The sequence below is a fragment of the Procambarus clarkii genome, chromosome 2 (assembly GCF_040958095.1).
Source record: "Procambarus clarkii isolate CNS0578487 chromosome 2, FALCON_Pclarkii_2.0, whole genome shotgun sequence".
In the NCBI taxonomy this organism is placed as follows: domain Eukaryota; kingdom Metazoa; phylum Arthropoda; class Malacostraca; order Decapoda; family Cambaridae; genus Procambarus; species Procambarus clarkii.
The window spans coordinates 32,971,601-32,994,675 of record NC_091151.1 but is presented as its reverse complement, the minus strand read 5'-3'; the positions used below and the strand labels follow the sequence as shown (position 1 = coordinate 32,994,675).

The 23,075-nt window shown below is 42.6% G+C and overlaps 1 protein-coding gene across 1 annotated transcript in view; it reads right to left on the bottom strand.

The window, feature by feature from the left end:
• Positions 1–21,330, bottom strand: part of LOC138364441 (replication factor C subunit 3-like) — a 31,095-nt gene extending 9,765 nt beyond the window's left edge. Inside the window, exons 1-5 of the mRNA XM_069324077.1 lie at positions 21,103–21,330; positions 15,705–15,842; positions 12,551–12,716; positions 11,251–11,450; positions 5,101–5,219 (exon numbers count right to left, since the gene is read on the bottom strand). Of these exons, the coding sequence (XP_069180178.1) occupies positions 5,101–5,219; positions 11,251–11,450; positions 12,551–12,716; positions 15,705–15,842; positions 21,103–21,189 (710 nt within the window). The 5' untranslated portion in view covers positions 21,190–21,330. The remainder of the gene's footprint in view (positions 1–5,100; positions 5,220–11,250; positions 11,451–12,550; positions 12,717–15,704; positions 15,843–21,102) is intronic.
• Between the last annotated feature and the right edge of the window lie 1,745 nt (positions 21,331–23,075).

The window sequence follows — 23,075 nt, the reverse complement described above, 5'->3', positions numbered from 1 at the left end:
GCAGAAGAACCTTGTTGACAATTTTGGGTGAACCTAGAGTTATACATGATAGTGAGCCTCTAGGAGCAGACCAGAGGTTCATGGTTATCACACATGATGTATAAGGGGAGTGCTTGAATGCTTATTGGCATGTAAGGCACAGTGGAAGGTAAGAGATTGATATTTTTGTATTGGGGAATATTTATGCAGATGTTTCTAGTGACTCAGCCACAAGCTGTACTTTATATACTTTCAGGACTGATTGTGCGACATTGATGTGACAAGTCGTGTTACAGCCATTGGCTGAATTTTATATATATTTTAGGACTGGTTGTACAATATTTTTACAAAGAGATTTAACCCCACTTAGTGAGGGAGTAGTAAGTGGCACGTCAAGAGTTGAGCAGTCACTTGATATGGACGGTTGGTGAAGCCAGGATCTGGCCAACAAGTCTGGTCAACATGAAGCCAGGATATGGTATTGGATTGCTACCAGGTTGCAGCAGCCTAGTGTTGTATGCTATTGTTTTACTGTTCTTATTTCATGTACTGTATATGTTCTTTTGTTTATTAAATATGTATTGTTGACTGGCTTTTGTACTTGTCCTGGTGAGGCTTCCCAGAAAGCAGAGAGAGAGAAAAAAAAAGGATCACAGCTGTGGACAGGGTGACAGAACGTACTAGTTGACAATAGGGGGATTGGGGAGATCAATCCAAACAAAGAGAGAGTGGGGAGTCACGGCGGCTCAAATAGAGTGTGTGCACAGGACAACGAGGCCAGTGTTGGAACCGCACCCCTAGATATGTGACGCTGAACCCCTCTCCAAGACCAAGAGGCAGGGTGATCTGAGAAAACTTTAAGAACTCCAGAGTTCATTGTTAGTCGACAGGCGGTAGCGGGAGTGTGGCTGCCGAAGTCGGTTGTCTGTTGCGGCAGATAGTGGTTGGGGAACGTTGTCCACCTATACACAAGTAACAGTCTGGTGCAGCAACCAGACCTCTTTTTGGAGGTTTAAGCTCCATTAGCCCCAACCCCCTCAGGTCAGGACACCACATTAAGGGTACTGTACCATAGTAGTCTATGTTCAACTCTCAATTGATGAAGTGATGATTCCGGGTTCAATTTTCAGGTGGGACAAATGGTTAGGTACATTTCCTTTCACCCGATGCCTCTATTTACCTAACAGTTACCCTGGAGTTAGCCAACTGTTGAGGGTTGCATCCTGGGGAAGCCTGTAGTTGTACCTTAAGGGGACCTTGATACAAACACAACACGAGAATTTTTAACCAGCCATCAAGGAAGACCAGTACCATGACCCTGGCAATGAAGCTCCCAGAGTACCATCCACCTCAGCTGGCTGGTACTCTCATAGTCCAGGCACCATCATCAACCTCAAAGTTAGAACCCAAAAGTAAAACTGTGGTGTCCCATTCAACACCCAACTCAATCACTAAACTGAAGGTAAAAAGACAGATGCTACTGGTATCCTCCAAAGTCAGCAATATAAACTAAAACTAGCTTGTAAAATCTTGTGTACTTGGGAAATGGTGAGCATCTGGATTACTGTACTGGAATGAGCTTTGTAAGAATTAGGGGTGAACCAGGGATAAAGAAATTCCTTCTTAGGCACAGGAAACAAGCAGAACAACAACTGTAAGGGAATCAACAGGTGATGCAGCAACATGACTGCAAATGCAAAGAAAACAACTCACGAGTTGAAGGGTAATGATGAATTTCTGCCAAACATGTTTGGAGTTTCTATTCAACAGAGTGCAATGCTCACAAATTAGCAGGTGCCTGATAGGCCATCACCTGAGGGAAGTTCAGTCAACACAAATATCTAGTGAAGAAATAAACCAGCGTTGGATGTAACGAAACGCCATTTTCTGGCCGAGCCCTGGCGGCTCCCTGGAGCTATCGGACTGATATTAGCTGTGTTAATCTGGGGGCTTCAGTCAATTGGAATTCTGCCTACTGGGGACCATGAGCCAGAACCTGGCACCCTCAGGGAGGGGCAGGGAGCAATGGTGTAAGGAAACCCCACTGTTTTGGGAGTATTCCATGTCTGTCATGGAATAATGAGGCCCATGAGACCCAGCAACCCTAGGAGCAGCCCTGCATGAGCTCTTGTCTCTAAGTCACAAGCAGCAGTCAGACACAAAATAAACACTCCAATTCCAACTAACAAAATGTTTCATTTAAATTATCACCATGCATAATCAAAATAGAGATTCTAAATGTAGTTATTGTCCTTGTATATAAGTCACCGGAGGCAAACCCTCAGCAGTTTAAAGACCAACTAATGAAAATAGAACACTGCTTGGAAAACCTCACAAATCCAGCTCCGAACATCATCCTGCTTGGGGACTTCACCCTACGGCACCTGAAATGGAAGCACCTGGCTAATACAGTAATATCAGAAAGAATACCAGGAAGTAGCCTAAATGAACAGGCACATGCAAATGACCTGCTACGGATGTGCGACAGGTTTGCCTTAAACCAGCAAATAGTAGAACCAACTAGGAAGGAGAACATGCTGGACCTCATTTTCACTAATAATGATGAATTGATCAGGAACATAATGATTACAAATACCTGTTACTCAGATCACAACTTAATTGAAGTTATGACAACCATGGGGAGTAGACCTTCAAAACCAGTCCAGATTCCCGGTGGAGGAGATTTCAGCAAATTCAACTTCAATAATAAACAGATAAACTGGGAGCGAATAAACCAGGACTTCACAGAAATAAACTGGGAAGAACAGCTAGGAAATGCAAACCTGAACCAGTGCCTGGAAAAAATAAGCTCAGTAGCACTAGAAATATGTTCAAACCGCATACCCCTAAGAAAAAAGAGGAAGAGATGCAGATTGGAACGGGAACGTCGTTCCCTATACAGTATAGGCGAAGAAAACGAATCGCGGAACAACTTGCGGAGATAGGGTGCGGAGAGTCGCACCCTATCTCAAGAACGGCGAAGAAGGTTAGGTAGAGAAATAGAAACAATTGAACGGAAGCTACAAGAATCATACAGAACCCAGGAGAGGCAAAGAGAGCAAAAGGCCATCGGTGAAATAGAAAGAAATCCGAAATATTTTTTCTCCTATGCAAAATCAAGATCAAAAACCACATCTAGTATCGGGCCCCTGCGAAAGGGAGATGGAACTTTTACCGATGACAACAAAGAAATGAGCGAGCTACTGAGGACGCAGTACGACTCTGTTTTCAGCGAGCCATTAAACACACTAAAGATTGATAACCCAAATGAATTTTTCATGGATACGATACCAACATCAAATCATATATCAGACGTCACCCTATCCCCACTGGATTTTGAAGAAGTCATAAACAGTATGCCTATGCACTCTGCACCAGGCCCGGATTCTTGGAACTCCATATTCATAAAGAACTGTAAAAAACCACTATCGCAGGCCCTCCACATTCTGTGGAGACAAAGCCTAGATACTGGCGTTATTCCTGATATACTAAAAACAGCAGAGATAGCACCACTTCATAAAGGAGGAAATAAGGCAGAGGCAAAAAATTACAGACCGATAGCGCTAACATCGCACATCATAAAAATTTTTGAGAGAGTGCTAAGAAGTAAAATCACAAAATACATGGAATCACAGCAACTCCATAACCCCGGACAACATGGTTTCAGAACAGGGCGCTCTTGCCTGTCGCAGTTGCTGGACCACTATGATATGGCATTAGATGCTATGGAAGACAAACATAACGCGGATGTAATTTACACAGATTTCGCAAAAGCTTTTGATAAATGTGACCATGGTGTTATTGCACATAAAATGCGTTCAAAAGGAATTACCGGAAAAATAGGCAGATGGATCTACAATTTCCTGACCAACAGAACCCAATGTGTAATAGTCAACAAAATAAAATCCAGCCCATCAACCGTGAAGAGCTCAGTCCCCCAGGGTACTGTACTTGCTCCAGTACTTTTTCTCATCCTCATTTCGGACATAGACAAGAACACAACCTATAGCACTGTATCATCCTTTGCAGATGACACTAGGATCTTCATGAGAGTAGGCAACATAGAGGACACGGCGAACCTCCAGTCAGATGTAGATCAGGTCTTTCTATGGGCTACAGAAAATAATATGGTGTTTAACGAAGATAAGTTCCAGCTCATGCGCTATGGAAAAAATGAAAATATAAAAACGGAAACCACGTACAAAACTCAGGCAAATCATAACATAGAACGAAAAGGCAATGTAAAGGATCTGGGTGTACTCATGTCGGAAGACCTTACCTTTAAAGAACACAATAAAGTAGCCGTCACAACTGCAAGAAAAATGACAGGTTGGATAACAAGAACTTTTCACACTAGAGATGCTATACCGATGATGATACTTTTCAAAACGCTTGTGCTCTCTAGAGTGGAGTACTGCTGCACAATGACAGCACCTTTCAAAGCTGGAGAAATTACTGACCTGGAGAGCGTGCAGAGATCCTTTACTGCTAGAATCCACTCAGTAAAACATCTAAACTATTGGGACCGACTAAAGAGCCTAAAACTGTACTCCCTTGAGCACAGGCGGGAGAGGTACATAATAATTTACACGTGGAAAATATTAGAGGGGCTGGTCCCAAACCTGCACACAGAAATAACATCACATGAGACCAGAAGACATGGCAGGATGTGCAGAATACCCCCGTTGAAAAACAGAGGTGCAACTGGTACTCTGAGAGAGAACTCTATCAACATCAGAGGTCCGAGACTGTTCAACACGCTTCCACTACACATAAGGGGCATAACTGGCCGACCCCTCACAGTGTTCAAGAGAGAACTGGATAAGCACCTCCAAAGGATACCTGATCAACCAGGCTGCGACTCGTACGTCAGGCTGCGAGCAGCCGCGTCCAACAGCCTGGTTGATCAGTCCGGCAACCAGGAGGCCTGGTCGACGACCGGGCTGCGGGGACGCTAAGCCCCGGAAGCACCTCAAGGTAACCTCAAGGTAAGGTATGCAGAGCATCCCTGATCTCACAAATATATACCAGTGAGGGCAACAGTGGTAAAGTGAGGTGAGCATGGCATAGTATAACAAAAATATTAAGAAAATATTACCACAAACTAGGTTACCCACTTACTGTTGCACTTTACAGGCCTCGCACATCAGCAGGGCACGTCGTAGGTTACGGTTGGACTTTTCAGCAATTTTTTTGGCTAATTCTAGAGGAAGAGAAAGTCCCTCCTTTTTGCATGTACTCTGAAATTTTCAAATATTTTTTTGCTTTAAAATTTGCATATGCAGTAACTATTTCGTAATAAATGATTGATAAATGGGGTCATAACAATACTACACTCTTAGTTTCTGGGGAAGACTTGTAAGCTTTGATGACCAAGAAGAGCCCTGGAGGCAATACAGTAACAAACTCCACAAGGGTATTCTTGAATCATCCTAAATAATTATTCCCAAACTAGGGCAAGCAAGGCACGTATGATTTTTGGGTATGAGTGATTTATTAAGACAAACTTGGTTCTTCAACTGCTTCTCATTAAAATAAGCAAGATTTAAAAAAACAAAAAACCAGCGTTGAATGTAATGAAACGCCATTTTCTGGGCGAGACCCGGATGCTCCCCGGAGCTAATTGGGCTGATATGAATGTATTAGACCCCCTGGCATAAGTCAGTGTGCATGGAGTTCTAGGGATACCAGGGACCATGAGCCAGAACCTGGCCCCCCTCAGAAAGGCACAAGAAGCAATGGCCTATAGAAACACCCCGTGTGGTTGGAAGCATTCTATGTCTGCCATCGACAGGGTCAGGCACCCAGAAAGGTAAGCGCCCCAAAACAGACCCCTATTTTGGTTAAAATATTGCTACTGAAAGCTGAACTAGTGGACAGAACTCCCCAAATGAAAACGAGCAAATGAGCATGACGTCACCGCGCAGCTGTCTGTGCACCACATCCCCCTTCCCTGCGAGTGGGAAGGGGGAGCCCCAGTCCCCCTCGCTAGCTATCCACACCCCAGTTCTGAGGCTGGATGACAAAACACGCAAAAAACTGCAGACCGGAGGGAGGGAGGATTGCTGGGGAGCCTCCGGGTCTCACCCAGAAAATGGCGTTTCATTACATTCAACTCTGGTTTTCTGGGGGATCCCCATTGGCTCCCCGGAGCTACTTACCCAAAGATAACACAAGAGGGACATACCAGAGAGGCGATCGCCACTCACTCCTCAACGCAAAGGCAAGACAACTGGCCGCAACTGTCAACCCAATGCGACTCATGCCCGACCAGGGACAGAAACAATGACTAGGTAGTGAGCAGCCAGAAACCTGTTCGACCTCCAAAAAACCCCATGCCTGAATGTTAACCCAAGACATGCTACCGAAGATAGCAGCAAATATACAAACGGCGTGGGCACGAGGATAGACCGCAGGCTGAATGAACCAAATAACCTGTGGATGATCTGGGAGACCTGAACCCGGAACAGGAAGAAGGGAAACCGGGTCAATCCAAAGCGCATCCCCGGCCACTGAGGCTGTGGCATGCAGGTAACGGCAGAGAGCCACAACCGGACACAACATATGATGCACCCCCGGCCTAACCAACCAAGCATCACCCAAGGACCCCTCCGGAAAGTAGCAGTCTCCTCCTTCGCCAGAAAAGAAGGAGACGGCTGCAAACGAACAAACCTACCACCAGGACCAAAAGTACAGAAACCCCTGCGCCGGAAGGAGAGTATGAAGCTTCCCGACCTGATCCTCAGAGGTCAATGTCAACAGGGAAAAAGAGAGCCTTGGAAAAACAATCCTGAACCAAAGGGGCAACCACAAACCGAGAAGAGAGAAAGGAGAGCACCCAGTCCAACAACTAGGACAGTTCAGGCGGCGCATGAGCAGGTCAGAGGTGAAACAACACACAAGACAGCTTGAGGAACGGAGAAGTAACATCCATCCCAAACGCAAGCTGCAGCGGCTCCACCAGCACCGCACGATACGAGGAGACAGAATTCGGCATAAAATGACGGTCCTGAAACAAACCACGAAAGGAAAGACAGGACAACCCGAACCGAAACAGAACTAAGCCTATGGAGGGACAAGAAACAATGGTAGGACCGCCAGGAAACTGCATACTGCCGCCGAGACGAAGCACGCAAGTGGGACACCATTATCCCACCTGCGCCATTGAAACTGCGCCAACCGAGAAAACTCTTTTTGATTTTTCCGTACCCATTCTAAATGTGTGCGAGGTTAGTTGTGTACGAAATGGACTCTTAAGACCCTCAGTGAGAGGCAGCCATCTTGGAAAAAATTCCCAGAATGCCCTAGGGCTGCTGGCTGGGTTAGTACTGAATGAGCAACCATGGGTGGCGCGCACGCGCCTCTGGCTCCCAAACACCTGTCCGATGCAGTGTTGAAAGATAACGCTATCGGTAAAATTCAAACCTTATTGTTTGAAAAACATAAGGGTCATAATATTCGTGAAGCTAGGCGCAATAAGGACAGCACCTATGAGGACGATACAGCGAGCGTATCAGTTGTAGCTCTGAGCGTCACCCTTGCAATCCTATGCTATCTCCAATTTATTCAGATGATACATAGATGAATCGTTTTCTGTGTTCAATGATGATGCATCTGATACAAGTGGCATAGATAAACAATGTTAGCGGCTTCCATGGTTGTGTTTTCCATAGATATTTTCAAGAATACCCGAATCTCTTCCTGACTGACGGACACTCTTTGAGGCTAGCTGAATCTCTTTCTGACTGATGGACACTCTTTGAGGCAAGCTGAATCTCTTCCTGTGTGGGACCATACAAAGCGATCTTTTCAAGACTACCTTACAAATTGATCTTTTCCTATAATCTTTTCAATACTACCTTATGCTTTACAAGCTTGGCTACATACAACCTACAATACTAAAGCCAAGGGTGTACATGAGTGCGTTATTTGCAAGCACACAGAATGAAGAAACAGGAAGCAAAAATTTATCTGTACCCGGTGCAACGAAAGGGAAGTTGCGCTGTGCACCATGGACTGCTTCGTTGATTATTACTCACTTCCGAAGTACTGAGTGTGTAATATAGTGTGTTACTGTGTAAATAGTGTGTGAAACTATATATTGTAATTTTAGTGAATTTTTAACAAGTAATATGCGACAATAAACATTTATTGTAGGACACATTACTGACACATGTATCACAGTTCCATGGAACATTATGAACGTTCTACTGTATACATATTGTAAAGGAAACAAATATGCATCATATATGATAAAAAAGACAAATAAAACCGCATTGGAAATACATAGAACAAAATAATTGAAAATATATTTGTGGCAACACTCGGTACTTGAATGGCGCACACGACCGTGTCTGGGTGATTCATGCACGGGCGACCAGGCCCTGATGACATCACAGCGCACCTTGTCCACGTCCCCACAGCCAAAGTAAGTGGAATTTGGTATTTATTTTTACATAAACATGTTCAGGGAAGGACATTTATCATTTTACGAAGAAAAATGAATTTTTTGGGAACACTTTATTTCATGCACACGGGGGAAATTTCACAATAAACTCGGCGCAGCACGGTGGTTAATGAAACCACCTGATCACCAAACAATTGGTGATAGACCCGCGTCAAAAGACCAGACGCGAAGACTCGTGGAGAAGATCGAACCAGTTACGTAACGGACAGGTCCAATCTGCTGAAAGAGGTGGAGCTGCGGTTAGACCCTCGGGCTCGGACACCGAGCAAGCAGCGCCTGAAACCAAGGCTGGGCAGGCCACCAAGGAGCCAAGAGGACTACTCTCCCTTGGTAAGTCTCAAAGCGAGCTAGGATCTGGAGCAATAGCTGAACCAGGATGAAGAGGTACAGGTAACCCCGCCTCAACCAGTCCAACCGCAAGGCATCGACCTTAAGAACTCGGCAGACGAGTCACCATTCGGAGCAGTCCGAATGGAGCTGGATTGTCGATCCGCGAGCGACCCGAACCCTTCGAAGCACCATCCACAACGCCGCAAACTCCCACACCTCGCTGTGGACCCAACGGAAGGACAGACCCCACCGCCCCTGGCCGGCCTGGTGAGCACTGGTCACATAGCCCCAGCCACGAGTCCGTGAACACATTGGGCGAGGGGCGAGAATAGGCGCCAAGGCACTGAACCCCGAAAAAACCCGAAGAGGAAGCCAGCAACGCAGCAACTGATGCAAGGCCCCCGGAAGCTGAACCCAGCGATCGTGAGAGAGGCAGAAGGGACATCCCCGAATGACCAAGACCAGCTGATGAAGCCAAACCCGTGTGTGTGAAGATCAGGTAGACCATCATGGCAAAGATCAGGCTACTGCACAAACCCTCGAGCAACCTCCGCCTGACCCAGGAGCCACCCAGAACAGGTGAAGGAGGGACTGCAGATAAAGCAGAGCCTTCCGTGGGAGAGACAAGGAAGCAGAATGAGTGTCCCACACAAGTCCCAACCTGAGAGGGAACCAGGTAGGACTTCTGCCAGTCCACCAGGAACCCGAACCCGGTGACCTGGGAAAGAACCAAATCCCTCGCAATTGTCTGCCCAGTTGAGCAGACACGCAGATCAACTGGGAGCCCACACCCGCCTGTCGTCAAGGTAGGCCAGAACTTGAACTCCTAAAGAAGCAGACAGACCACTACAACCTGGGTAAGGCATGTGAAAACGCGAAGAGCCATATTCAAGCTGAAAGAAAGAAAAAGAAAGCGAGAACCCCAACGCTGGATGAATCGGGACGAGCCAATACGTGTCCCTGAGGTCCAGGGACACGTATTGGTTCTTTCCAAGCACCCAGCTCCAAAAGGAAGTGGACCTGGGACAGAGTAATCATCCAAAAGTAGGGGACAATAAATCCACGGGTTCAGACAGGACAAGTCTAGAATGAACCTGAGATCCGCAGTCGCATTTTGGAACCGGAAACAGGCAGGAAACCCACCGGAGGGACAAGGTCGTTTCAACCATGCCCAAGCAATCCCACTCCGAGACGACCCGACAAAGCGCAGGAGAAGAGGCCTGCCCCGCCAACCCCAGAACCTCCTGAAGGAAGAGGGGCCACCCAATGCCATCGCAGGCCGCATGAAATGACCCAAAAGGCTCACAAATTGTGGGACCAGGCGAGAGCAAATGGCATGAGCCTCCCCCCTCCCTCATAGCCCCATCAATGAGACGAACCGTGAAAGGGCTTCACGGTTCATGGTGTGGTTGTATGTGTGGAGGGTGTCAGGTGTGGGCTTGGTGGGTGTATGTGTGGTGGGTGACTGATGAGTGGGTGGTGGGTGACTGGGGTATGGATAGTCGGCACAGGGGTCTGGGGCTCCCCTTTCCTCTTCCTACCTCGGTGACATCATGTTCGTTTGCTCGTTTTTATTTGGGAAGTTCTGCCCAATAGTTTGGCTTTCAGTAGCAATATTTTAACCAGAATAGGGGTTTGTTTTGAGGCGATTACCTTTCTGGGTGCCTGACCCAGTTGATGGCAGACATATAATGCTGCCAACCACACGGGTGTTTCTATAGGCCATTGCTCCTCGTGCTTCTCTGAGGGGGAGCCAGGTTCTGGCTTGTGGTTCCCGGTAGGCCTAGAACTCTATGCGCATTAATTGATGCCAGGGTCTAATACATTCATATCAGCCCAGTTAGCTCCGGGGAGCCGATGGGGCTCCCCCCACCCCCCAGAAAAACATCATTGAATGTAATGAAACATCAATTTCTGGATGGACCCTGGTGGCTCCCTGAAGCTACTAACAGTGATAATGTATCATCGACTAGCTCACAGCAGCTGCATAATTCTATAGTCCTACCGGGAACCAGTGCCAGAACCTGGCCCCACTTGGAGGTGCAGTGGTTATAAAGTTTGTAGTTATGTATATGAAAGACATCTTTTTAGTATCTTTAATCTTCTTTTCCTACCCATATTGTTCTCATTCCTCTAGGCTTTAACCCTCTGCCCTATTAATGTGGAAAATGGAGTAATGACACTGAAATTCCGGTCTTGAACGATCTCATGAAATGTCTCGGGATATTTGTCAGCACCAGATGTGTTAACCTGCTTTCTCTCCCTGCTTACTGTTATCTGCTTAATACCAGGATGACTTAAGGAAATTCACTGCCTTCTGCATGAATGGCCATCTTGCCACATCCCTTCTTCCCCCTCCCGTCCACCTCTGCCTGTACCATTCCAATACTCCATCATCAACACACTTTAATTTAGCCTTATTTGCTCTCTTCATTTTTTTGTACACTACAACTATAAACATAATAATATCTAACCTGAAGCACTTGGGCCACAGTCTCGGAGGATGGCGCAGCAACTCTCACGCCTAAGCACCGACTGCGGATGGCTGGAATCACCTTGGATGTAGAATTGGCACAGAGAATCAAACGGCAAGTAGTCATATATTTCTCCATTGTTCGACGAAGGGCATGCTGGGCATCTTTGGTCAGCTTATCAACTTCCGTCAAGACCACCACTAGAGGAGAGATCTTAATTTATTGTGTGCAACACAAGAAAACCAGAACAAACGAGTCTGCTAAAGTAACCTGTAGTACTCAAATCATTTGTCAATTACTCAATTCATATACTGTACAGTTAAAGCATAGTTGTCCAAAAATTATCTATCCACACTTCCAATTCCCAATAATAAATACCATAAAAACAGTTCAACATAAGTCAAGTACGAAATGGGCATTTCTTGCCTCTGTTTAAGCCCAATCGTGATACATGTGACAATCTTGCCATTCACTTTGGAAAAATGAATCAAACTGTGAAATATTCATGACAGCAACGTAGACAATCTACAATTCGCTTACTGTATATAAATACTGGTACAGTAATTTATATCAGAAATATGATTTACACTATATTTTTATTAAAGAGTTTACCTGAAAAAAATATTCAGTAATGTCTTGAAATACAGTACTGTCCAGTAATTTCAATACACACTATAATTACAGTAAATTATAATTATTATGCATTACAACACAACCTCAAGTAATACTGAATAATGAATAGAGGTCATATTTAAACTAGAACAATTATATGAATAGAGGTGATATTTAAACCTAGAATAATTATATGTACTTAATAACTATCTCAATGACACACTGCAAACAGTTGGGCTATTTGGAGGCTGGCAGGAGAGAGAGCTCAGAGTGTCTTCCCACGATAATAGGAATAAGTGCGACACAGTTATACACAGGCCCTGTTGGGAGGTCAACAGGAAGAAATAGGTGAGCAAAGGGAATGGGTGAGGAATGGTGGAAACATCAGTGTTCCTCTAGACAATAACACTGGGGGAATGGGTGAGGAATGGTGGAAACATCAGTGTTCCTCTAGACAACACTGGGGGAATGGGTGAGGAATGGTGGAAACATCAGTGTTCCTCCAGTTTACACAAGGATGGGTGACTGCTCTATCTACAAAAATCTAAAAAAATAAGTGCAAATAATAGCTAAGCAAATACTGTACAGAAGAGGTTGGGAATGACACGAAGGAGATTTAAGGACCTTATATTCAAATCCAGTAGTAAAATGTTTGGCTGGGAGTACTTTGCTTTGTGGGAAAGTGTACCTTTAAATTCTCGTTGGCCACTGGTGTCCAGCTGCTGTGCAGATGCTACAGTTTTAATGAGTTCCTGAATCACAACTCGGTCATAGAAGCCAACATCGCTGGGATTTACTTCTAAGTGGTAGTTGCTGGCAATAGTTACAATTTCCAACTTCTTTTTGGAGGGACTCTGATGGAAAAAACCAGCATTGAATGTAATGAAACGTCAATTTACATAATTATTTCCATGTCTGTGAATGTTTTTATCTAGTTTTTTTGCAGTAATATTATTCAAAAGTGTTTAATTTTTGGATTTTATCTAGTTAAATGTGTGAAATATCGCTATGCTCAAAAATATGGTGCTCTTATATGTAGTGACACGTATACAGTATTATATTCTCAGATCAAACAGTTTTTTTTTTATTGCATTACTGTATTTATACAAGTTATATATTACCATCAACATGATTATGCACAATAATAAACTAATAAGCAGGTGTGGTGGGTGTGGTGATGAAATCAAAACACAGCATGGAGCCATATGATATGAGCAGACTAACACCAGCAATCACTAATGCAAAAAAAATGCTTCCAATATTCTACACATTTTCCTATGACTAGCCACAGAACTGCTGTTATTATCATACTCTTGTCACAAAATCCCAAATATGAATCCATTTCCACAAGGTTATATTGTGAAGGAACATGAAATTGTTTCATGATGTGTAGATGCAGGAAACAATGGCTGGGGGCTGTGTCTTTACCTCATGCTATGAATATCATAACTAATATTGTATTCACCGATATCTGAATGTTGTACATAGTCTTTATCACAGTCAGGATCATCTATGACACTATCAATGCAAAATAACTGCAGTTACCTATTTTATTCATTACTAAGTGGTGCTGTGGCCCTAGTTGCACAGCGGTTCTGTGAGCTGTAGCTGCATGCTCCAGCCTTAGTCGCTCTCTCAGTACTGAGGCTCTCACAGCCAGTACAGATGCTGACAAATTCTTTTTAGGATGGTGTCTATATACTGGAGCCCTGGGGCACAGGACATGAGCTGCATGCACTCACATGAGTTTTGAATCATTCCCTATACCTAGAAACACCTTAAGGTGATATGTGCACCACCAGTCGAGCACCTTATGCACACCACCAGTCGAGATCAGCACCACCGGTACAAGAGCCTTAAGGAGCTATGAGCAGTGAATAATGTGGCCATAATCCTTTTAACCTTAGCACAGCACATAAACATACCGATAGGCAAATGTTTGGGGAGCCCTAGTAGTCCATCAGGAAGGCAAGCACTGGCCCCTAACCCACACAGAGAACACTGGGTAGTGAAGGCAAAAAACAGCTGCTCCTAAACTCATACCCAAATGGGCAAAATGCAGTCTTTCAATGCCCTCCAGCAAAGCCGGGGCCAGCCACCCCACTATGCCCTGAAAGCACACCACATGCTCACCAAGACCAACCAACTCCCGGCACCTCTCGACCAAGCTAGCACTAGACACCGTCTCCCCACCCGAAGAACCAGCAAGAAATCTTATAAAAATCCATCAACTTTCCCTTGATCACAGGAGATAAGTGATCCAGGCATCGTAACAATCTGAATCACCGAATAGGAATGTGTGACAGCAATATTGAGACCCAACGGATAAAATTGCATCACATGATCTGGCAGCCCCCCAGGGAAAAGCAGATGTCCAGATGTCCATTCGTCATCAAGGTTCCACCAGGAGTCCATGCAATGTGTATAGTATCTCATTGTAGCTGCCTGACGACTCAAAAATTAACTAAAGGGAACCCTGTCAACACTATAAAATAGAAGTACAGCTACAAGAGAAACTTACTCAGCATTTGCTTACCAAACACCTCAGCTTAGATGATGGTGAAGGGCAAAGGAAAACATGAACAAATCAAAAAGAAAGAAAAGAAGTCATTCTTTTCAAAAGAAATATCAAATTACCTGTATTGTAGTTTGCACTGAGTCACCCCAAACAAGGCTATGTGCACAAACTGGAAATATGTTGTGTTAATACACAAACCCAGCATCAAGGACTTGGCTTGGGTAACACTGTTCCAAAGACTACCCAACAATAGGGTAGTTCAGTAACACTGAAGGTTATTGAACTACCTCACAGGAAACATACCAGGTGGCAGTTAGTCTTCAACAATCAGCACCAGGGAAGAAAACCTTGACATGAAGCCAGTGTATGAGAAAGTTTAGTGAAATACAAAACAAGTGGGCACAACTTCGTGATACAAACAGCACAGAACTCCCCTGAGCAGAGATCAATTCTCAAAGAATAACCAGTTAAATTAGCCAACTCTCTCTCTGCAGAACAGCATGCTTTGCTTGGTGAGCACCAGGTACAAAGTGTAGGCGTGGCCACCTACCCCCAACCTGGTTGCACTAACTAGTGTTGTCACCTGGTTGTGGCTGGTATAGGGGTTAGTTGCTAGTTATGTTGTTCCAGAACCATTAATAGCTATCTTACTGGAGGTCCCAATGATAATTCAGAATGGGGTGTTGAATAGTTTGATGTGTTTTGATGTCACAGCATGGACAGTCTTCAATGATGTATTGAGGTAAGGTCGCCCCTGTGCTCCCTGGACCATGGGAAAAACACTTAAAAAGTGGGCTCAAATTCATTCAAGGCCTGTCATAATAACAATGGTAAGTATGATATACCTGTACATATTTTGTGCTTCCCAAGTGTTAATCCACACACAGCTTCAGTAAACCACAGAGGCTTACTGTTCATCACACACTTTCAGCAGACCACAGAGGCTTACTGTTCATCACACACTTTCAGCAGACCACAGAGGCTTACTGTTCATCACACACACTTCCAGCAGACCACAGAGCTTACTGTTCATCACACACACTTCCAGCAGACCACTGAGGCTTACTGTTCATCACACATATCTCCAGCAGACCACAGAGGCTTACTGTTCATCACACACACTTCCAGCAGACCACTGAGGCTTACTGTTCATCACACATATCTCCAGCAGACCACAGAGGCTTACTGTTCATCACACATACCTCCAGCAGACCACAGAGGCTTATGTTATACCAGTGGTAGTCCACAACTCTAGCAGACCAGCAGGGAAATTCAATACAAGTGTGTCAAGTTTAATAAACAACTGGTGAAAGAGAAAACTCACTTCAAAATTTTGATGTTCAATTCTAAGTCTTTCCACACCGGGTCCATATAGTTCCCGAAGCAGGCACATAATACGCGTTTTCTTTCCAGCTCCCGAAGGCCCATAAATGAGCAGGTGGGGAAAATCACCACATTCAACCTGGAAACACAATTATATATGCATATTTCAATAACAACTACACAAGAATAGTATATACATAATACATTGTATTATATTATTATAATTAGTATAGTAGTTATATCAGTATAAACATTAGCAATACAGTACTGTATTCACAATATTCCTACTAAATTTTTAACTTCAACTGCCTGTGAAGTTAGATTCTTTAGCAATGGCACTGTAGTAGGCCTACTGACCCATGCAAGGCCAGTTTTGACCTGGAGATACCTGCAGAGGGTTTCGGGAGTTCTACTCTCCGAGCCCGGTCTGGGGTCCAAGCTCTCTCCTATTCCTACTCAACCATTTTCACTCAAAACGTTATTTTAACACTTTCGCGCCTAGGGCATACGCGCTGCCAACTTAGAGGCCACGCCCCTGGCGTACAGGCGATTGTACGGGCGAGCACGCGGCGACACCGAAATGTGTATACTCGTTTCAGTTTTCTCACCTAAATTCTCGTGCTACGTAGTTCATTTTGGTATCATTGTGTTTGCAATAGAATTCCCTACAGGTGTATATGCATATAATGTCCAAAAGCCCGGCGTGACTCCCCGCAGCAAAGCCTAAAATCGGCAAAAGTTACCCGTGAGCGCACAAAATCCGTAAAATGTGTATACGTGTTTCAGTTTTCTCACCTTAATTCTCGTGCTACGTCTTTCGTTTTGGTATCATTGTGTTCGCATTTAAATTCCCTGTAGGTGTATATATGCATATAATGTCCAAAAGCACAACGTGACTCCCCGCAGCAAAGTCTAAAATTACCCGTGAACGAACACCAATTTGCACACCTCAGCCTAATGTATATACTCGTTCAGTTTGATAACATCAATTTTTGTGTTACGTCTTTCATTTTGATATCAAATTGTTCGCAATATAAAGGCGGGTATTTTAACACTATTCCCCATAATAATAGAGCAATAACTGGTATTTTAACAAATATTTTAATTTTGGACGCTAATCATCACAAAATTATTCATATCTTTCCAGTGTTCTGACATAAATTTTTGTGTTATATCTTTCATTTTGGTATCAAGTTGTTCACAATCTAAAGGCATGCATTTTAAAACTAGTCCCATAATAATAGCACAATAAATAGAATATTAACAAATATTTTAAAATTTTGACTAAAAATGTATTTATAATCTTTCAAGTGTTCTGACATCAAGTTTCGTGTTACATCTTTCATTTTGCTATCAAATTGTGCGCACTCTAAAGGCGCTCATTTTGAAACTATCCTGAAGTCGATCGGATAATAAATGAATTTTATACAAATATTTTTTTATCAGACACAAGACCTGTCCAATGCTCGGACTCAAGTGAAAAAAATCGGACGCAAGTCACATTCGAAGAGTGCTATAGTGTTAAAAACACAATATAATAACTGTCATAACTGCAAGAAAAATTATTGAATGAATAACAAGAACCTTTCAAACAAGAAACACCAAACCAATGATGGTACTTTTTTGAACGCTTGGCCGCCACAAGCCAGTTATCCCTGTGGTAACTTTTTTTGACACCTCTTGCTTAAAACTCCTAAAGTTTTAAAAGGCCACTAATACTGTATGGTGGAATGTTGCTGCACATTAACTGCTTCATTTAAGATGGAGAAAATGCTGACCGAGGGAATACACAGAGAGCAATTTTTTCCATAAATACACTCAATAAAACATCTAAATTACAATAACTACTTAAAATTCTTCTGTACATCCTGGAATGCATGCATGCAGAGATACATGAAAATTTGGAAAATATTAGAGACTGTTTCCAAATCTAATTGCAAAATAATTTCTAACAAGATTAGGTAGCAAGGCATAATGTGCAAAATAACTCCATTATAAACTAGGAATGTAACACGTACAATACAAGAGTTGTATAAACTTTAAAGGTTCAAAGCTGCATAACACCCTCCCTCTAAATAAAACTAATACTGAATCTTCTAACTTCTAACTGTTCTCAAGAGTGAACTGAATAAACACTTGCAACTTTTTTTTAGGAATTTAATAACCTGAGTGAACCACAGTTGGTTGAGATTATGTCATCTTGCGAGTCACAAATACAAACAGCTTCATTTACCAGAAAATCACCAAAGAAGGCTGGCACTAGGCCAGGCTGTGAGAGGATAACTATCAAAATTGTCTACACATAAGCTACAGTTCTGGTGCTTAATACATTAATACAAGACATTGTACAGTAATTTTTTTGAATTGAAGGATAAATTTAGGATGAGACACTGGAAGAAGTAATGAGTTTGAAATATTTGGAGGCAGTATTACATAAAAAAGAGATAATGGAAGGTGAAGTACACATGGACAAGTACAAGAAGGTCCTTGAACATGTTAAACAACAGGTCTCTGCTCATACTCTCATGTGTTTTCTATATCTATAAAACTCTGAATTGCAATGCTAATAATCCTGACCTTAAGCATTTCCTAGAAGTAAACATCACTACATGAGAAACAAATATTTCATTGATATTCCTAGTGAGACTCAACCAAAGCAGAAATGCAATCCAAATCAAGGGTCTCAAATGGTGGAATAACCTCCCAAATGTAATTAAAAGCTGTACGTCTCCCAACCAGTTTAAAAGAGACTAGGAAATATTTACTTAATATGGTGTTATTATCTTATAATCAAAACCATGTAACTAGTTTCACTCACATTTTCTCTTGTAATAAGTTATTTTTGTGTTACTTTTACCTTACATTTTTATTTACTAAGTATTATGTACTTTTCTACATTCATTGTCATCTAATTTCTTGTATTTCTTTGTTAAAGTGTATACTCATGTCCTTTATGTTCCTTGTTTATTTTTGGTGTTGGCCTCATTAACCTTAAATTACTATTTTATTATGTGTTCTGTTAAGTTAAAATTAACATAACCTTAAATTAACCATCAACCTTAAATTGCTATTTTATTATGTGTTCTGTTATGTTTAAAGAAAATGTTATGAGAAAGAGACTAGTTGCTTTTCTAAACTACACCTTGTATTTTCATTATATTATTAATGTAAATAAACTACTGGACTATTGCTACATGTACAGTCTCCATAATGTAAAAGTCTCTGCCTGTCATCCTTAAGTATCACCTGTTTTTGCATTCATTTGTTATTATCCATGAACGTCCTCGTTTTGTTAGCTTACTTCTCCTTTAGTATCAGGTGTTCTATCTCCTCACACTTTTAGTTAAAATTTTTAAGTTTATTTATATTTTGCCCGAAATGCTTTGCGTATTAGTGGCTTCATTAGTATGTGTATTCCTGTCCCTACAATTGTACATTACTCTTATGTTCTTTGTATGCACATTCTCCTGAATAAAGATTATCATTAATCTTGGTGACGCTCTATTACTCTCTCATCTATCCTTATCTCAACTTGCACACAGAAATAACATCACATGAGACCAGAAGACATGGCAGGATGTGCAGAATACCCCTGTTGAAAAACAGAGGTGCAACTGGTACTCTGAGAGAGAACTCTAATCAACATCAGAGGTCCGAGACTGTTCAACATGCTTCCACTACACATAAGGGGCATAATTGGCCGACCCCTCATAGTGTTCAAGAGAGAACTGGATAAGCACCTCCAAAGGATACCTGATCAACCCGGCTGTGACTCATACGTCAGGCTGCGAGCAGCCGCGTCCAACAGCCTGGTTGATCAGTCCGGCAACCAGGAGGCCTGGTCGATGACCGGGCCGCGGGGACGCTAAGCCCCGGAAGCACCTCAAGGTAACCTCAAGGTATGGTATTTGTGCTTGGGGTTCTACTACCCAAAATCAATTACGTCCTCTAATTACCCAACACAAAGCTGCTATTAGAACAATATCTAACTCTGGCCCCAGACAGCACTCGGCACCCCTACTCAGATCTCTGAATATGTTAGATATTAAGTCACTGCGCATCCTCTCTTGTGTACTTTATATATTTAAAACTCTGAATTGTAATGTCAATCCTGACCTTAAAAGCTTCCTAGAAGGTTGTAACAGAACCCATGAGCACCACACCAGAAACAAATACCTGTTTGATATTCCAAGAGTACAACTTAATCAAACTAGAAATGCTCTACAAATCAAGGGACCCAGAATGTGGAATGACCTTCCCAGTCATGTTAAAGGCTGTACCTCTCTCAACCAGTTTAAGATAAAAACTAAGGACTACCTAATTAACTCTACCATGTAAACTACCTTACTCCTAAATGTCAACCCATGTCTTACTATTTTTAAACAATGCTGTTTGTTGACCAACTTGTATATTGGCTATTTTCTACCATGTTCCCCCCCCCACCCTTTTTTTTTTTATCTTATTTTATTAATTTTTTTTAATGCAATTCATACTTAAAGCTCAATTACTATTAGTTTTAGTTAAAGTGTTTTTTTCCCCACCTCACCTTGCCCGAAACGCTATGCGTATTAGTGGCTTTAGGTATTGTATGTACTAGCTCTATCTTTTTTTTTTGAGATATATACAAGAGTTGTTACATTCTTGTACAGCCACTAGTACGCGTAGCGTTTCGGGCAAGTCCTTAATCCTATGGTCCCTGGAATACGATCCCCTGCCGCGAAGAATCGTTTTTTCATCCAAGTACACATTTTACTGTTGCGTTAAACAGAGGCTACAGTTAAGGAATTGCGCCCAGTAAATCCTCCCCGGCCAGGATACGAACCCATGACATAGCGCTCGCGGAACGCCAGGCGAGTGTCTTACCACTACACCACGGAGACTGCTTATAGATTATAAACTTATAGATTTATAAACTTATAGATTATAAACTTATGAGACTTATAGATTATAAACATAATTATAATCTATAATTATGTTTGTAAAACAACTATGTATGTTCTTTCCTGAATAAAATTTACTTTACTATTATATAGAGGGTAATGAGTGAGATAGGTAAGAGGTGACTAGTATAATAAAGGTATGTAGGACAGCATGTTAGGACAGGATTGAAAGATAGTATATTGCGGAAGGGAAAAGTAGTAGAACATTGGAGAAAAAGAGTGGGTGAAATTTTCTTCACGGAAATGACTTCACAGAAGGCCATCTTCAAGAGGAAACTAGATTTATTCCAACAAGGAGTGCCGGACCAACCGGGCTGTGGTGGGTATGTGGGCCTGCGGGCCGCTCCAAGCAACAGCCTGGTGGACCAAACTCTCACAAGTCAAGCCTGGCCTCGGGCCGGGCTTGGGGAGTAGAAGAACTCCCTGAACCCCATCAACCAGGTAAATAGCACCACTCACCAGCTTCCTAAGGTGGTTGGCTTGCTCCAGGTGGTAGTCTAATTTACTCAGCTCCTTCGGCCGGTACTTGTCAACCCACAAGCTCATTGTTATCCTTCCAGCTGAGGAAGGTCAAAGAAAAGACCAGTAAGCCTCTACACCGCCCAAAAACTTTCAGAGTGAAAAATAAATAAGAGGCCGACAAAACCACTGCGCGGGAAATATTTAATAAACAACCCTACGTAAACACGAGCCTATTATTATCCCAGATAATTCTGATGGAATACGAGCCTAGAACAGTTCCATCGCTGATGCTTTTACTTTTGGTCTTCATGCCTGAAATAAATTTCTTATAATGTTTAGTAAATGTGGGCTAAATTATATGCTGAGACAATATTGAATGAAGACATGTATATAGGTGTAACAGCCATATCACAAATTTTATAGCAGCTATTTAAATTATCCCACAAAATTCCACGTATCCCACTTACGACTAATAAAATCTGCAACATATTTATTCAATATCCCCACAGATTTAATAATATTAATAATAATTCATTGTGTTATGAATAATAATTACATTAATAATAAGAACATTAATAATAATTCAATAATTCATAAAAACAGGCAGCCACTGTATATATAAATGCTTATATCGAGGTTTCACCCCCACTCCCTGGTCAAAGATGGTTGCAAAAAGGATAAAATATCTGAAATCCTTGCACTGGATAGGAGGATGGGCTGCTGTATCCATATTTCGCTTCCAGTAGATAAACAACATATGGGCTTAAGAAGCAAGTAGTGTATTGTGAGGATAAATAAATAACAAACAGCAGCTTCCCCGTGGCCCTGTAATATCTCCATAGCACAATTATGTATCAACGACAAGACCTACCATCAATGTATATGATTAACTGTAAATACATTGCTATAGAAATGAAACATTCTCTGTAACTAGCTGATATTGTAATTGTAAGGTGTGAAGGATAGATGAAATTGTTAGTGTAATAATCTCCGTTGAGGTCAGATAAAGATCTTTTATGCCCTCTGTAATCCCTTTTTTGCGCTACCAAGTTCAAGTTCAAGTATGTTTATTGAGATAAGCAATAAATACATCTCAAAGGGATAGAGTAGCTTAGGCTATTTCTACCCCCCTAATTCTGGTTTTCCTTCAAAACGCATAAATCTTTCGCCTTTTGCGCTACCGCTCACAGGATGAGTATGGGGTGCACAATAAAGTAGCCGCCTCCGGAGGCAACACTGTAACGTGTGTTTACGTGTACGTATTTGGTTGATGGGGGAGGGGGCGGGGTATTTATTTAGTATAGTCTTGGTTACAGCAGTCGGTTTGTTGGCATTGTAGTGAAATATCATAGTAGTTGAGACGAAACCCGGAGCAGGGCAGAGAGCTGAGTGAGGCCGGGGATAGAGAGCTTGGATGAGGGGCGAGTGTGTAGAGCATAGCACTCTGCATGTGGGTGGAGTCAGAGCTCGAGTGCGGGACAAGAGTGCAGATCGAAGCTCTTTGAGCCTCTGCGAGTCAGGCACATGCTGATTTTTTAACTGGAAATCCTTCAGTGATTATCTTTAGACTCGATTCTTCCTATGGAGGAGTCTGCCGAAAGTGTTGATATGGTCTATCTTCCCCTTTGATTTTAATGGTCCATATCAAGTCCACTTTCTCTAGAACCTTGACCATATTATCCGTCCATGCACTTGTTCTATATTGAAGGTTTCTGTGAAGCTATCTGTGTATACTATCTTTGATTGACAGTCTGTCGGTGGTTCCAACAAGTTTTGCTGTTATGGTGGCTATTCTTTGTTTTGATCCAGTTTTCTGAGGCTGGTAAGTTGGTTTCCATTCTTAGATTCTCTAGACGCGTCCATATAGTTGCTCCCAGCGTTGTTCTGAGGGCATCATTTTGAGACATTTCCAGTTTCTCCCATTAGTTATCACTGAGGGATGTAAGAGCAGGAGCAACACAGTCAATGAG